Source organism: Amaranthus tricolor, chromosome 9 (genome assembly GCF_026212465.1).
Source record: "Amaranthus tricolor cultivar Red isolate AtriRed21 chromosome 9, ASM2621246v1, whole genome shotgun sequence".
NCBI classification, from domain to species: Eukaryota; Viridiplantae; Streptophyta; class Magnoliopsida; order Caryophyllales; family Amaranthaceae; genus Amaranthus; species Amaranthus tricolor.
This window is the reverse complement of record NC_080055.1, coordinates 23552747-23567854: the sequence shown is the minus strand read 5'-3', so window position 1 is coordinate 23567854 and position 15108 is coordinate 23552747. Positions and strand designations below refer to the sequence as shown.

Genomic DNA, 15108 nt, shown 5'->3' with positions numbered 1-15108 from the left:
TTCCTACTACTATTGTTAGGAAGTAAAGGTTCATAAATAATACGACTTAGGCAATGTCAAATTTGGCGTCCTTGCCCAAGAATTAGGCGTATTTTAATTTATGAATTCCATAGCTTTTATTATATCAAAAAATTATTTTATTTTATTTTTCCTTTTTAATTTCTATTTTATTTTTGAGCTTCTTTTATTTTGCTTTTCCCCTTTTTTTTTGGTTTACACTCATGCAAATAAATTTGCTAATTTGCATGAATGGTATTTAAGGGGACTGGAATGTGTAATTGATAATATAAAAGAAAGTGATGAAAATTTTTTTAAAAAAAAAGTTATAACAAAATTACGAAAATATAATAAGAAAAAGTGTGACATTTTCTTAGTGATAAAAACAGTAGATATTAAAAACACACTCTCTCTAATCCAAAAATACATCATGTGAATGAAATAGTAGACATGCCTCCATGTATGGACAAACTTTGGGAGAGAAATTTCAAACATCAATTTGCATCTCTAACGACTCTATATAATGGAAACCGTAAATATACAAAAAAATAAGAAATTTAATTACCAAGTATATATTTTCATTAACTTTTTTTTTGAATAAATATATTTTCATTACCTCAAATTGCTAAATAGAATTAAAATATATAAATAAGATAATAAGAAACTAATATGTCAGAGGTAGTCTATGTGGAATAATTAATAGGGTGAGAATTTTAAGATTTTAATTTATTTTTTATGTTTTGTTTACTTTATTGGTATTTATTTTGTCTTTTTATGATATTTTACAAATTATAATAATTAATTAATAATTTCTGAATTAAAATAGCAAATAGTGTCGGAACTAGTAGTAGTATTTGATCAAATTACTTAAAAAAAAAAAAAAAGATAAAAAAGGTACTACTCTATAAACAATGGTCAATTGAGACAATGAAAGGAGGCAAAGGGCTACATCAATGGGATGTCGGTCTTGGTTGCTCAAACCAAATCCACCTAAATCTAACTTTTCATCCATAATTAAATGCAATCATGTATCAGTTTTTTTAATTGCAACGTTCTTTATTTTCCTTTACTACTTTAGTCGATAGTTTATCTTTTACTACTAGAACATATTTACGTTAGCTCAAATCGAGTTTGGTTACAAGATCGAGTGAGTATTACATTATTGAGTCTGTTTTGAATACCTCTACTTAAAATAATTTATTTTTAAACAATTTTTAAGGAAAAGATTCTTAGTTGATGCATCTTTATTTTCTATACCATTCATAATTTACGTCCGCTCAAATCGAGTTTGGTTACAAAAAATGGTGAATATTAGATTATTGAGTTTGTTTTGAACACCAAGAGATACTAATGTATGTTTTGATTAATTTGGTAGAAGTCTTGCTATGTGTATGCATTAATCTGAATTCAACCCTCTTTAAGCACATTTTTTAAAATATTATAGATATTATTTTATTTTAATCTAGATTCACACCTAATCAAATTGCTTAAATTTTTTGTACTATTTTAAATTAATTATGGTTTAATATGTTTTATTTGATTTGTCAAAATGCAAAGTTTCATTGCAACAATTTTTTTAAGCTTGATGAGAAAAGGGATGCATTACTTAAGAAAATAGTACAAAATCATACTTCAACATATTAATTAACAAATTCTCAAATTGTAATGCATTAACTAAGTTTGAATATTAAAGTACACAAGTGATAAACTGCTCCAAATTTGCCCAGAAATTTCTTAAAATTTATAATATCATAGACCGAATAAATAGATATAAAGCAACATCAAGATAACATATAAAATATAAATCATATACTTAATATTTTTCATTTCAACTGAGAAATGAATTTAAAAAAGCTTAAAATAATTACATAAGCTAGGAAGGTTCACAAAAAATGTCAGCTCTAACTTAAAAAAGAGGCTTCAAATAACCAAAACCCCTCCAACGTAAACACTACAACTAATAATCTCATTCGCTATATAGATTATAAAAGTAATTCTTTATATATATAAATTCCTATAATTAAGTATACATAAATAACACAAGCCTAACACTAGGACTAGGGTTGCTGCTGTTTCTGCATCTGGAAGCCTTGAAGAGAATTCAGTCCAAGCCATGCTGATGCTGCCTTGCCCTCGGCAGGCTTCGGTGACCCTTCATTCGCACCATCACACGGGAGTTTGCCCACAAGCCTATAAATTTTACACGTAAAGAAGATCAGATATTCGCTACCAATCTAAAGTTTGCAATTGTTAGCATATAACATATCTTGGGGTTTCAACCATCAACTTAAGGTTTTGGTTGAATTGATTTCTTAACATGGTATCAAAAGCCAACGTGACAAGAAATCACGGGTTCGAATCTCGACCACCCCTCAAATTCATGTGGAATATTTTGCACTAGGTATGAGAAGGGTATGTGTAGCATCCACACTTCTAGCCTAAAAGGCTTTCGTGTGAGGGGACGTGTTAGAGTATATAACATATCCTGGGGCCTCAACCATCAGCTTAAGCATTGGTTGAGTTGGTTCCTTAACAGCAACCGGTTCGCTAAGAATCCATTAAAAATGACTCGCAAGCTAAATCAATTCATACCTATCTTTTCTCTTCTCGAGAAAACGATGAAGAGAAGCCTTCCTCGCAATAGGCAGCTCTGCAAGCAAGATTTATATCAGCAAAGGAACAAAAATATTTCAGATTATTTCTTTACTTCATTTATAATGCGTACAGACATAGGATAATTACCAGACACATTAGGCACAGCAGGTGAAACAACGTGGTTCACAAATTTAGGGGCAGTAGTCAAGTTCTGCTTTGAGTTATGGTTCGAAATCAAGGTTGGATTGGCATTTTGGCCCGACACAGGGACAGCACCAGGGCTGGAGGGAGTTGAAATGGTGGTTTCAACTTTTCGTTTCTTGAGGCTAGCTTCAAAGCTGATAGCGAGATCCATGACTTCCTTTGCCTTGTCGGCAGGCAAGTCATTAAAAACCAAGACTTTTCCACCATAGAAGATCGTCATTTGGGGAGTTGGAGGTTCAGGGCTAGCACGCTTGTTCACACTGTAATACCAGAGTAAATGAGTCAGATCAACAGAAATTCCCTTCCAGAGATATACAGGAGCATAATTGGTAACTGATTCGACCAAAATGTCACTGTTCAACTTCCTTTTAAGTAGTCAGATCAAGTTTATTTTGCACCTTATGTGAAAATCCCAGCTTAAATTTAACTTCCTACAGAAAAAATTTAACTTCCATCCTATAATCAATTGGTTTTAGCATGGAAGCTCATCAGGTTTATGTGCAGCCAACTCTCCTCTTATACGAGTATACGGGTCTTGTTGTTTACAAGTCCAATAACAAATTTATTGGATTTCAAACATCTTAGTCTCAAAGCTACATATACCAACTAACTCAATCGGTAAAGTCGCAACTCGCAAGAAAAAAAGGTGTACATGAAATCTATGCTCGAATCGTCTCTACATAACCATCTCTCAAAGGCTCAAACCCAAGACATGTATAAATCAATGATAAAGTTGTTTACTTTCCTTTTTTGTCATCTTTAAAGAGTAGATTTGCACATTTCAAATAGAACTGTTTATCATAAAATAAGCATGTAGGTGAACCCATCTACCTCGTGCATAATTCTTACTCCACAAGAGCATAGGTTATAGCCATAGGGTCCACTCCTACAACTTTCCATTTTCTAACCAACAATTTTTCTTATAACTCGAATTTATATATTTTAGTGGGTATAGTAGGTCCGGTCATGTCAATTATTGGTTTAAACGCAGGAAATAAAATATAAATTATAGGTGGTTTAATATCTAAAAATAGTAATTAAACTAACCAAGTGTGACGAACTAAAATAATACTATCTTATATTCAACTCACTAGCCTTATTTAGTTTTAATATCTGTAATTATTCGTAATTAAAAATTATAAAAAATTACTATTAATAATCTTTGCATTCATACAAATCAAACAAAATATTACCCAACTATTTTAAATTTATAGATTGAAAATAAAATACAAATTAAAAGTAAATAAATAGGGCAAAAAGTAAATACGCCCCAAAATTCAATATTTAACAAGGGAAATATATGAATTAATCTACTCTAGTTATAACTTAACCTAATTAACATGGTAATTTCAATTTCAATCACTTGAAGCAACAAGCCCACAAACAAATTTATCTCCAAAATTAAATCAATATAAGAAAAAATAATTAAATACTTAAATTATTCAAAATCATTACTAAAAGGAGCAAAAGAATACAAATTAAAAGTTTAATTACCCAGAATTGAAGCCAGAGAGTTGAGGAAACAGATTAATAGTTTTCCCAACACATGCATTAGGATCTTCAGAGGCTACTTGTTTCCCAGTGACCGGAAATAAATTCATAGTAGCAGGTCCTAAAAATAAAGAAAACAAAAATCAAAACAGTATCCACAAAAATTAATACAAAAATCTAGAAAACCCATATTTAAATTCGTAGTAAAAGCAGCTAGATCTATTAATCAATACCTCGAGAATCAATATTTCCAGAAATTCCAAGAGCACGTTTATCCTTAACATACTGACTTAGAAGATTACAAGTTTGTGAGAAACTCATTTTTTGGTTATGGCTTGGAAATCTGCTAAAATCACCAATAGCAGATGAAGTTGACATAGGTTTCAGGTGACAGAATCAATCAAAACGAAGAACAAAAAGAAAGGAAGAAATCGATAATACAGAAGATGATAAAGAAGAAGAAGAAGAAGATTCTTGGGTTGCTTAGATTTAGCCACGAGGAATAGAAATGGAGGAAGAGGAGAGAGAAAGGAAGTGGAGAGGAAAAGAAAGGAAGGCATGCGACTTTATACAAATTAATGGTAGTTGATTGAAATTGAATTTTAATTTTTTTAAAAAAAAATAAATAAATAAAAAAGGAAAAAAAGGAAGGAAGAGGATACAGTTGTTGGTTTGGTTGGTTTGGTAAATAAAACACGTGGTGTTTTGTATTTAATTAAATAATTATTAATTTAATAATAATAATGATAATAATAATGGAGTGGAATTAAAAATGGTAAAAAAAAAAAGAGAAATAGTGACTTTTTAAAAATAATTAAAGGAAGAAAAAAAAAGGCGTTGGTTGTGTGGTTCGAGAAAGGTCCCAGGAATGCTCCCTTAATTCAAACGTTGCCATCACTCCGTTTATGTGAAGTTACGGCTAAACTTTCCGTTTAATTAAACGGAGCAATTTTTTAACCTTATAATGCAAAGTTCTGCACTGTAACAAATACTCTCTAACCCTCTTATTTTGCACCTGGTGTAAAATAGATGATATATAGTGGTTAGTGGAGAAGGAAAATCGGGTTTAAGAATGAGACTAGAAAATAAATTAATTATAAAATAAGTGGTTAAGATGGAGAGAAAGTATAAATTTGTACTTGCAATTAAAACAAAGAGAATGAGATTATAGCCAAAAAAGAAAAGTACGTAAAATTAATAGGATAAATTAAAATGAAAAGTTGTGTAAAATAAGCGGATCATAAGGAGTACCAAATACTAGCATAATTAAATGGAGGAATTTTGCTTGGATTGATTACATTTGGAATTTTTCTTTTTATGAAAAGATTTTTCAAGTGATTGAGAAAATGAATAAAAAATATGATTAGTTCATTAATTCAACGAAAAATTGTAAGAATATTAAAAGTAAATGTACATTACATAATTATTTTTATCAATTACTCCTCGTGAAAGATATCAAATGTAACCAACATTGTAAAACGGATTGAGTTTATTTGTTCGTTTAAAGAAAACGAGATTTGTGAGATTTTAAATAATATGTCCTATTTTTGTTAAATGTCTTGATTGCAATTTGACGTTATTTACTGATTACCGAACCATTAATTTAAAATATTTGTTTTCAATTTATAATGTAAATATAGTTAGATAAAATTTTGTTTAATTCATCTTAATGTATAATTTTATAATTTTAAATTACGTACAATTCGAGATATTATATATACTTTTATACATATATATATATATATATATATATATATATATATATATATATATATATATATATATATATATATATATATATATATATATATATATATATATATATATATATATATATATATACATATATATATATATATATATATATATATATATATATATATATACATATATATATATATATATATATATATATATATATATATACATATATATATATATATATATATATATATATATATATATACATATATACATATATATATATATATATACATATATACATATATATATACATATATATATATATATATATATACATATATATATATATATATATATATATATATATATATATATATATATATATATATATATATATATATATATATGCATGATAATTGAAAATAATTTTAAATATTGTGATTATTTTTTTTCAAAAAAAAAAATATCTAAAACAAATACTTATTCAACTACTCTTGTAAGATACCGTTTCTCAAAAAAACGATCTCAAAACATAAAGCCCACATTCCTATTTCCTCTTTTAGTTATATTAATTGGGTTATTCAGTCCATATATATAATGTGTCTTTCAGAGAGACTGTCTCTCACAACAATCAATTTGTAATACTAATTTTCAATTTTTTTCCATGAAGATTTTTGGGTGGCACAGTATCCCTTAGAAAATTGTAATTTGCCAGAAAATATCCATCCAAAATAAATTATATTTGGTTAAGAAAGAAGACCACCAGTATAGAAATTAATAAAGCCTGTACACTCTCATGAAAACCAAATGAAATTAATAATTTACCAAAAATTAAATATGTGGCATAAAAATCAACATAAGAAGAGGATAAAGTCTATACTCTCTCATATTATGATCAAATTTACTATTAAATAAATCAAATAAAATTTTATTTGATTGTTTGTTAACTTAAAAAGTAAGAATAAAACACAAAATAAAAATTATTAAAGAATAGTGTCAAAAAACAAACAGAACATACAATCAGAATATAATGTGTAGTAATTAAACTTCAATTATTATCTTAACATTTTAATTAAGTTGGTAATTTAAATTAAAAGCTAAAATATTAATATTTCTTAATATCATTTCTGCATAACATAACAACAAACTTCAAAGACTTAAAATTAAAGAATACATATAGATTATATATGTAATAATGCAATATAAATTTTTTATGCAAGAAAATTAAAGAGAACATATAATTAAATTGATATTTTCATCATTTAATTTGTGAAGATTTTTGGAAGAATAATATATTGAACTACTCACTAAGAGTCATTTCCCTAAATAATGTTTAAAAAAAAAAAAAATTCCCACTTTACCTAATTTGGGAAAGAATTTCCCAGAATACCGTCCACGTGGAGAAGTCTTTTTTTTTTTTTTTTTTTCAGACCAAACCGCCACTTGAAATGGCGGTTTACATAAAGCACAAAAACGCCACATGAAGTGGCGGTTTGGTCAAGGCAAACCGCCATCTCATGTGGCGGTTTGATCCCTGTTGGCCTGCAACAATATTTTTTTTTCTTTCATTTTCCTTAAATAGTGAACGTAACCTGCATTAAACTAGTTCAATACCATCTATTCCATATTAATCAATTACGAACCAGCTTGATTTGAAAAAATTAATTATGAAAATAATGCGAAGATATATTACAATCATGAACATACAAAGTTAAAATCATACAAGAATATACAAGAAGTTAAAATAATATAAGAATATACAAAGTTTGTTAAACTACAACCCCCGGCCCCTTTTGTTTTGCGCACCGGTGGATGATGATGGTGTGAACTCGTCAACCTCCGCAATGACATTAAGAGTAGGAGCTCGTCGTTGACTAGCACGCTGATATGTGATAATCCTTTGCGGAGGCGATGGATGTGGCGGAGGAGTGTTGATGGAAGACGGGGGAACGAACGGCGACATAGTAGCGGATGTCGATGGCGATCTGGAAGACCGACCCTGAGTAGATGAACGCTGGCGGCCTCTTGTGGACCGAGAACTGGATTCTCCGGAAGAGCTACCTCGATGGGCTGAACTCCTTGGAGAAGGAGTGTGGAATGTGTCATCTACGTCGCCAATGACGGGTGGAGTCGGTATGAGGTACTCATAACCCGCTTGACTCAATGCATCGGTCAACGACGCATTAATGGAGCCTAAGGTCTGAGAACATAGCCGATAGCCCACGTCAACTGGCGATGTAGCGGCCCCTTGAATCGTGTCATTACATTGTATCAACACCGATTGGATGCGCTCAGCCTGTTTGTTATCATTATATTGTTAAAACAGTTACTTAAAACTATTACTATTTGTTATGAGTGTTGAAAGAAAACGTACCAGTAACGTAGATGTCGGATGGTAATGTGATCCTGGCTGCGCAAATGCGATGTTCGTTAGGCGTAATATGGAGATGCGCCTGTACCAACTCATGTACATAGCAGAGCTATGACCTGTGAAGTTATCTCCTCCAACCAATGTAGATGCTCGGTCGTTCCACGCATCTACATGCGATCTATGTCGTACGAGGTAGTTCTTGTCCCCAGTCCTCCGATCGATCGCATGTAGTTGACGTTGGGTGTCACAGGCTTGCGGAATTACCTGCTCCAAATCGAATTGACGCATGACACGATCCGGGAGATGTAGCTCGACGATGTCAAAGCAAATAAGAGGACAACGCGATCTCCAAATCTCGTGGCCCGATGTACATATGTGCAGAATTATAGCCTTATTTTTGGCCAACCAAGCTCTCTTATATGTTATTACAAATCCGTATTTATTTTTTACAAAATTAACGATTGACTTCACCTTAAACGCTGGATCAGTTCTAATCATATCCACGATAAGATCAGCAACAAATTCAGAAGTAAGGAGGGGATGGTCGTCACTGTAATGTACTGAGCAATCTTGATTATGACCCTTATATCGCACAATCTTAAATGATCCCGTTGCGGTCATAACAGCTCGCATCCTCCATTCACAACCTATATCCTCCGCATTAGTGCATTGGATAACGTACTTTGAAGGCTCCGACTCAATTACACGGAAGTTTCTATTATTAGAAATCGCCCATGCTTTAACATTCTTCTTAAGGTGGTCTAAGGAGCTAAACTCTTGCCCTATCCTAAAGTCTCCATTTTCATTCATGGAGTTGTCATCGTTCTAGGTCATCCATGCATCAATCAATCTTTGATCAACCTCATCAATTCTAAGCCAATCTTGAGATGGAGCACCATCTCTAATCGCTGCATCTAGAGCTTCTCTTCTTTCATCATCCTCTTCTGAATCAGAATCAATATGCTCATCCTCCTGATCTAAAGAGTCAACCTCGTTCGCATTAAGGCTACCCAAGTGACTCGTGGAAAAGGTGTTCATTACACCACCACCAATGCCACGTGAATGAGTTGGAGAGCTATTCTCATCCAAGTGCTCATTAACGTAATTTGGGTTACTTAACATTTCTGTGAATGTATCATGGCGTACACTAGGACCTGATTCTGGAAGTTCCATGCTAGTCATGACTTCCCTCGCATTATCCAAACTTGCAACCAATTCAACATAAACCTCCATTGCCGTTCCAGGGGCTTGTGATGCCGCATAAGCAAGAGCACTTATGCTTTCATCATTCTTAATCGGGACTAACACATTTTTCCCAGTCACCGGATATTTCATCTCCAATTTCAACATAAAAGAGTTGCGATCACAACCAATTACATCATAGACTTTGCTAACAAACACCTCAAAAGTCGTATTTTGACGATGGATAAACATCACTGTATTTATTCCTCCATTATACCCAACATCGGATCCAGTATAACTTACTTCCCCACCCCAATACACTATAACGGGATAATAATCCATATTCTGCAAATACAAAGTAATAAACTTTCATTGAAGCATATCATCAAACACTTTATATGCATACAAACCAAATCCTAAAATTCAACTACAAATGTGTAAAATGTAAGCTTATATCATGAAAACAAGAGAATTTATTAAACAATCAATGTATTTATAACTTCAATTGAAAACAATAATGAACAAAATATTCAATTTGCAAATTGAAATAAATTAGGGTTATGTTATTACCTTAAATGATGATGAATATGAACAAGTAAAGAAGGAGAAGATGAGAATGTAGTTGATTAATTTAGTTAAATGAGAGGAATTGTGAATATGAAGTAAATGAGAATTGAAGACTTTTTTTTTTTAGATAACCGGCAGCAGCGAAGGGAAGGAAGCAAATGAAATGAGTGAAGAAAAAGAACAGATACTGCCGTTTTGTACAGGTATAAAACCGCCACTTCAAGTGGCGGTTTACCCAAATTTTTTTTTTTTTTTTTTTTAAAATAAAAAAATTACCAAACCGCCATTTCATCTGGCGATTTTCTTCAATTCCCTAAACAAAACCGCTACCTCAAGTAGCGGTTATATTAAAAATAAAAAATAAAAAAAATTTTCAAAATAATCCTACGTGGACGATAAAGTGGGAATTACTTTCCCATTTTAAGGAAAGTGGGAATTATTTTTTTATTTTGCAATATTATGGGAATAGACTCACTAAAAAAGCAGGAATGAATCCTCAATGAAACATTACAATCCAATGAAAAAATTGAAAAAGAAAGAAGTAATAAAATATTAGATCACATGATGTATACGGAAGATGATGAGGAAATTTGTGAACCAAGTTGATCTAAAATGGGACAAGTTTTTATGGAGAAGTTGATATTTGGATTTGCTCTCTTTGAAGCTCACATGTGACATTTGTGGTCCGTCCGAATCCCCAAACAAAGGTGCATGTCACATTTAAAATTTTACATTTTGGAAATACCATGCTTAGGGAATACAACACAATTTAAAATTATTAAGAGATTTTTTAAAAAATTAAAAAGATAAAAATTTTATAATCAATACCTAAAAGTTGATATATATTTATATTTTAGAATATGTTATAAAATTTTAATATTATAATATGCTCAATTTATATTGTTAAAGAAATCTAAAGAGTATTTTTTTTTTTAATAACTTAATTTACAATATGTGAATAGGATCTATTTATCACAAGAAACGATAGCCTTAAAAATAACAACTCTTCACTTTTTTTTTCTTTAACAAAAAATATATCCTAAAAAAAATAAAAGCCATATATCTATCTATTTATATATTACACTAAAACAAAATACAAATGACATAAACAAACTTAAAATCTAATGTGTGGTCAATTTTTCAAGAGATTTTTCCCCTCCATATGATGTCATTGTTTGCTTTTATTAAATTTTGCATGTGACTTTTCATTGTTCAATAATCAATACACAATAATAATTTGTTAGCTTTTATTTTGGAAACCAAACTAAATTTGTTCTCTGTAATAATAATGTGCTAACTATTATTCTATCTGTTTTCATATGTTCTTTTCATTTACTTTTTCGCAGATCTCAATGCTAACTTAAAAATTAAATAATTTTAATTGTAAGTTTTTAAAAATTCTAAAATAGTTAAAATTTAAAAAGTATATATTGAGATGAATCTAACAAGATCCTACTTGAACATGTTTTTTCTTATAGATCGATGACAAATCGTAGTCAAAGTTCGAGGCTAAATTTCATAAATTTTACTTGAGAAAAACATATAAAAAGGGAAAGAGTTTGTACTATTAATAATCCATTGAAAATCAATAACTAATAAATTATAATTTATTTTCTTTAATTTTTTAAAAAAATAAAAATTAAAAATTAAAAAAAAAATGTGCATCACACAGGAATTATCTACTATGATATTACAATATATGTATTTTTATAGATATCAATAATTGAAGTTATTAGATACTTAAAAGTCAATGGATCGAGTAGAAATAGAAAACAATGGAGTGCTAGAATAGAATAATTAGAATATTTTGTAAATATTTAGTTTCCTAAAACTCATGATTGTATTTTGTATGTATTCTATTCTCATGAAATGAAATGACAAGAAAATCATTTCTAATATGGTATCAGTTGCCTAGGTTATTGCTTTCTCCATTCTTCCTCCTTATTGGTCGGCAGCCTTCCCCCACCGGCTGTGCCGCCACACTTTCCACCCTCTTTTTCTTCCTTGTCTTGCTCTTTTCATGGCTTCCTCCACAAAAATGCATCCCGCTACTTTGGTTACTAACATCAAAACATGTATACCTATTCAACTTGATGAAGATGGTTCCAACTTCTACACTTGGGTCACCCTCTTTCAACTTCATTGTTGGGCTAATCTTGTAGATTCTCATATCATTCCCGATGACTCTTCTAAAGCATCGGTCACCAAAGACTCCGATTGGCTACATCTTGATGATATTGTTCGTACATGGATTTATGGTACTATTAGTCCCTCTCTTCTTAAATCGATTGTCCGTCCCGATCATAGTGCTTTTGATGCTTAGACTCGCATTGAGAACAATTTTCAAAACAACAATCGTATTTTTCAGCTTGAGTCTCAATTCAATGATATTTCTCTTGCTAATTTCCCGAATATGAAGGCTTATTGTAATGAACTTGAGAATATTGCTACTTCTTTTAACAATCTTGGTACTTTTATCTCCGACAATCGATTGGCTCTTCAAGTTCTCCATGGTTTGACTCGAGACTACCGTACTTTTCGTTCCTTGGTACAACACATGAGTCTCGTGCCATCCTTTGATACTCTTCGATCTATGTTAGAATTGGAAGAACATTCTCACCACCAAGATGTCTCTTCATTTCATGACCCGACTCTTTTCACTACTTCCAAACCATTTGTAACACCACGTAATTTATTACGTCAATATTATAAATTTTTTTAAATAATTTGAAAAAAAACCAATTTAAAATATTTATTATCGACTAATTGAATTAGTCTTTAGATATATACATTTTTTTTATTTCTTTTATTTAAGTAGTCAATGGTTACTATTATTGTAATTTTAATTATTGATATTATTATTAAAATAAATCAAAGTTAGTATGGGCTAGGGTTATTTTTGGGTCTTATAGGTAATATACACAAGTAGTATGAGTGGAGTTTTTAAATTTACACTTCTCCTTCCCTCACAACACCAAACCACCATCACCACAACCAGTAGCTGCCACCACTTGCAACCGGCGCCACCAACAACCGGCCGCCGCCAGCAGCCACCACCAGCCGGTGGCTGTCCCCCCCCCCCCCCCCCCCCCACGCACCTCTTCTCTCTCCTCCATTTTTTGTGAGCTTTTTCATCCTTATTTTAAATTAGTGATTTTAATCCTTAAAGTTTTTGGTATATTCATGAATCTTAGTTTAAATTAGTTTATATCTTGATAGAATTTATAATGGGTAAGAGTTAAAAGTGAGATTTGAAAATGAATAAGTTAGGGTTTGTGTTGAGGATGAAATTGAAGGTAGTTAGTACTATTTTTATGTATTTTGGGTGATTTTGTGATATTGAGACAAATTTATAGAAGCTTTTGATAAGTATTATTTTCGATTAATAATGGTGGTCTTGATGATTAAAACTAGTTAGAATTGTTGGTCACTTTTAATAGTTAAAAATATAAATTAATTATGCCAATGGTGTTGAATGTGATTATTCTTGTTGGTTTGGTAGTGATAAATTACTAATCAAGAATTAGTGATAAAATTACTAATAAAGAGTTGGTGATAAAATTACTTATAAAGAATTATTGTATAAAATTAATAATAAAGAATTATTATATCATGTGTCGCTAGCGGTAATTAAGTGTCGTCATTCTAATTGTGGAAACATGGTTGAGCTTTAATTGATGTGGTTAGTATGAATTGTCGCCAAATTAATTTCTTGTTATGGTTATGAGATGCCTAAGCTACTAATTTCTTTGTTCTCTTGCTTTGTCACTTCCAACCTTGAAGAATGTAACAAATATACTTGAAAATCATTATCACCTTGAGTTGAATTTTTGAAGTCATGTGTAATACACTACATTCTACAATTTAAGCTCACATAGCCTTGTTTTATTGCAAAAGTGTGTGAATTAAATATTTTCCTCTTGAACATGCCTTGTTTTAGAATTTAATGGAAACTAATGTTGTAGTTAGATTGATTGATGGCAATGTTTGGGAGTAAACATGTTGTGTATATGATTAGATTTCATATTCTTGAGTTGTGGCTTGTAAAAATAGAAGTAGGGTACTTAGCAGAGCAAGTAGCTCCTAAAGGAAGTCAAGTAGACTTACTAGTCTTACTTTAAACGTGTATAGGTGCCTGGTTCATAAGAGGGGCGTAAGAACCTCTTTCGACGTGATTGTTGCGACTTGTTATCTCTTGCAGTTGCAGGTAAGTACACGCAGTAGCTAACTCTTAAATGCATCTTGAATATGTTTTCTTTGCGTAACAATATTATATGGGTTATGTTGACTATGATTTGCTATTAAACATTATAAAGTTAGTGTTTCAAGTATGGATCGGTTTGAAGAGATGGTAGAGAATGAGTTTTGATATCGCGAGAGTGCAATGTTGGATATTATGAGATGGAATGGGAAGGATTCCTTATTGATAAGCTTTGAATTATGTTTTATGAATGGGAGTGAGTCACTTATTGATGAGATATTAAGTTGGTTGTTTACTGTGACTCCACTTGATTGGTACCCCAGTTGGTTTAGTTCCCGGAGGCATGGATCATCTATATATGGTCGTTGTACAGGGGTATGATCATACTTTGCCATTGGGCGCCGGCATGGCCGTCACCGTCCCTAGCTGAGGTGTTACCATGTGAGTCTTGCAAACCCCAATATGGTGACCTCTTGTCACATAAGAGAATATATGAAACCAAAGAAGAGATAGAAAATTGTGAAGGCATTTAGAAGTACATAGAATTGAGAAGTAGTTGGAGTTGATACTTACACATTGGAATGTCTCCCTCACCTTCATTGGTTGAAGTTGATTGTTAGTTATATATATAACATGTTGTTAGTTATTGACGTGTACTATTTGTTTCTTTGTTGATGGCTCGTATTTGATGGCCCTGCTATGACACGTTGGTCTATGACCTTACATTGAGCAACAGGGGTATCATAGATAGATCTTGCAGGTTTTGGAGATTCCTTACATTGCATATGGGGGGAAT

General features: G+C 31.2%; 2 protein-coding genes and 1 long non-coding RNA gene across 3 annotated transcripts; 1 reads left to right on the top strand and 2 right to left on the bottom strand.

Annotated features, from left to right (window-relative positions):
• Positions 1-1791: 1791 nt before the first annotated feature.
• Positions 1792-4908, bottom strand: LOC130824083 (protein TIFY 10a-like). Its single transcript, XM_057688965.1, has 5 exons — positions 4521-4908; positions 4291-4408; positions 2740-3056; positions 2590-2647; positions 1792-2187 (listed from the first exon to the last, which is right to left on the bottom strand). Exons 1-5 carry the CDS (start codon positions 4663-4665, stop codon positions 2055-2057), a joined length of 771 nt encoding a protein of 256 aa, XP_057544948.1. The 5' UTR covers positions 4666-4908; the 3' UTR covers positions 1792-2054.
• A 2677-nt stretch (positions 4909-7585) lies between these two features.
• On the bottom strand, positions 7586-8860 carry LOC130823404 (serine/threonine-protein phosphatase 7 long form homolog). The gene is made up of 3 exons (XM_057688026.1): positions 8813-8860; positions 8366-8626; positions 7586-8287 (listed from the first exon to the last, which is right to left on the bottom strand). The coding sequence occupies exons 1-3, from the start codon at positions 8858-8860 to the stop codon at positions 7766-7768; spliced, it is 831 nt and encodes a 276-aa protein (XP_057544009.1). The 3' UTR covers positions 7586-7765.
• A 2974-nt stretch (positions 8861-11834) lies between these two features.
• On the top strand, positions 11835-14958 carry LOC130823710 (uncharacterized). The gene is made up of 2 exons (XR_009046617.1): positions 11835-13232; positions 14243-14958. It is a non-coding gene; the product is annotated as an uncharacterized LOC130823710 (long non-coding RNA).
• Positions 14959-15108: the final 150 nt, after the last annotated feature.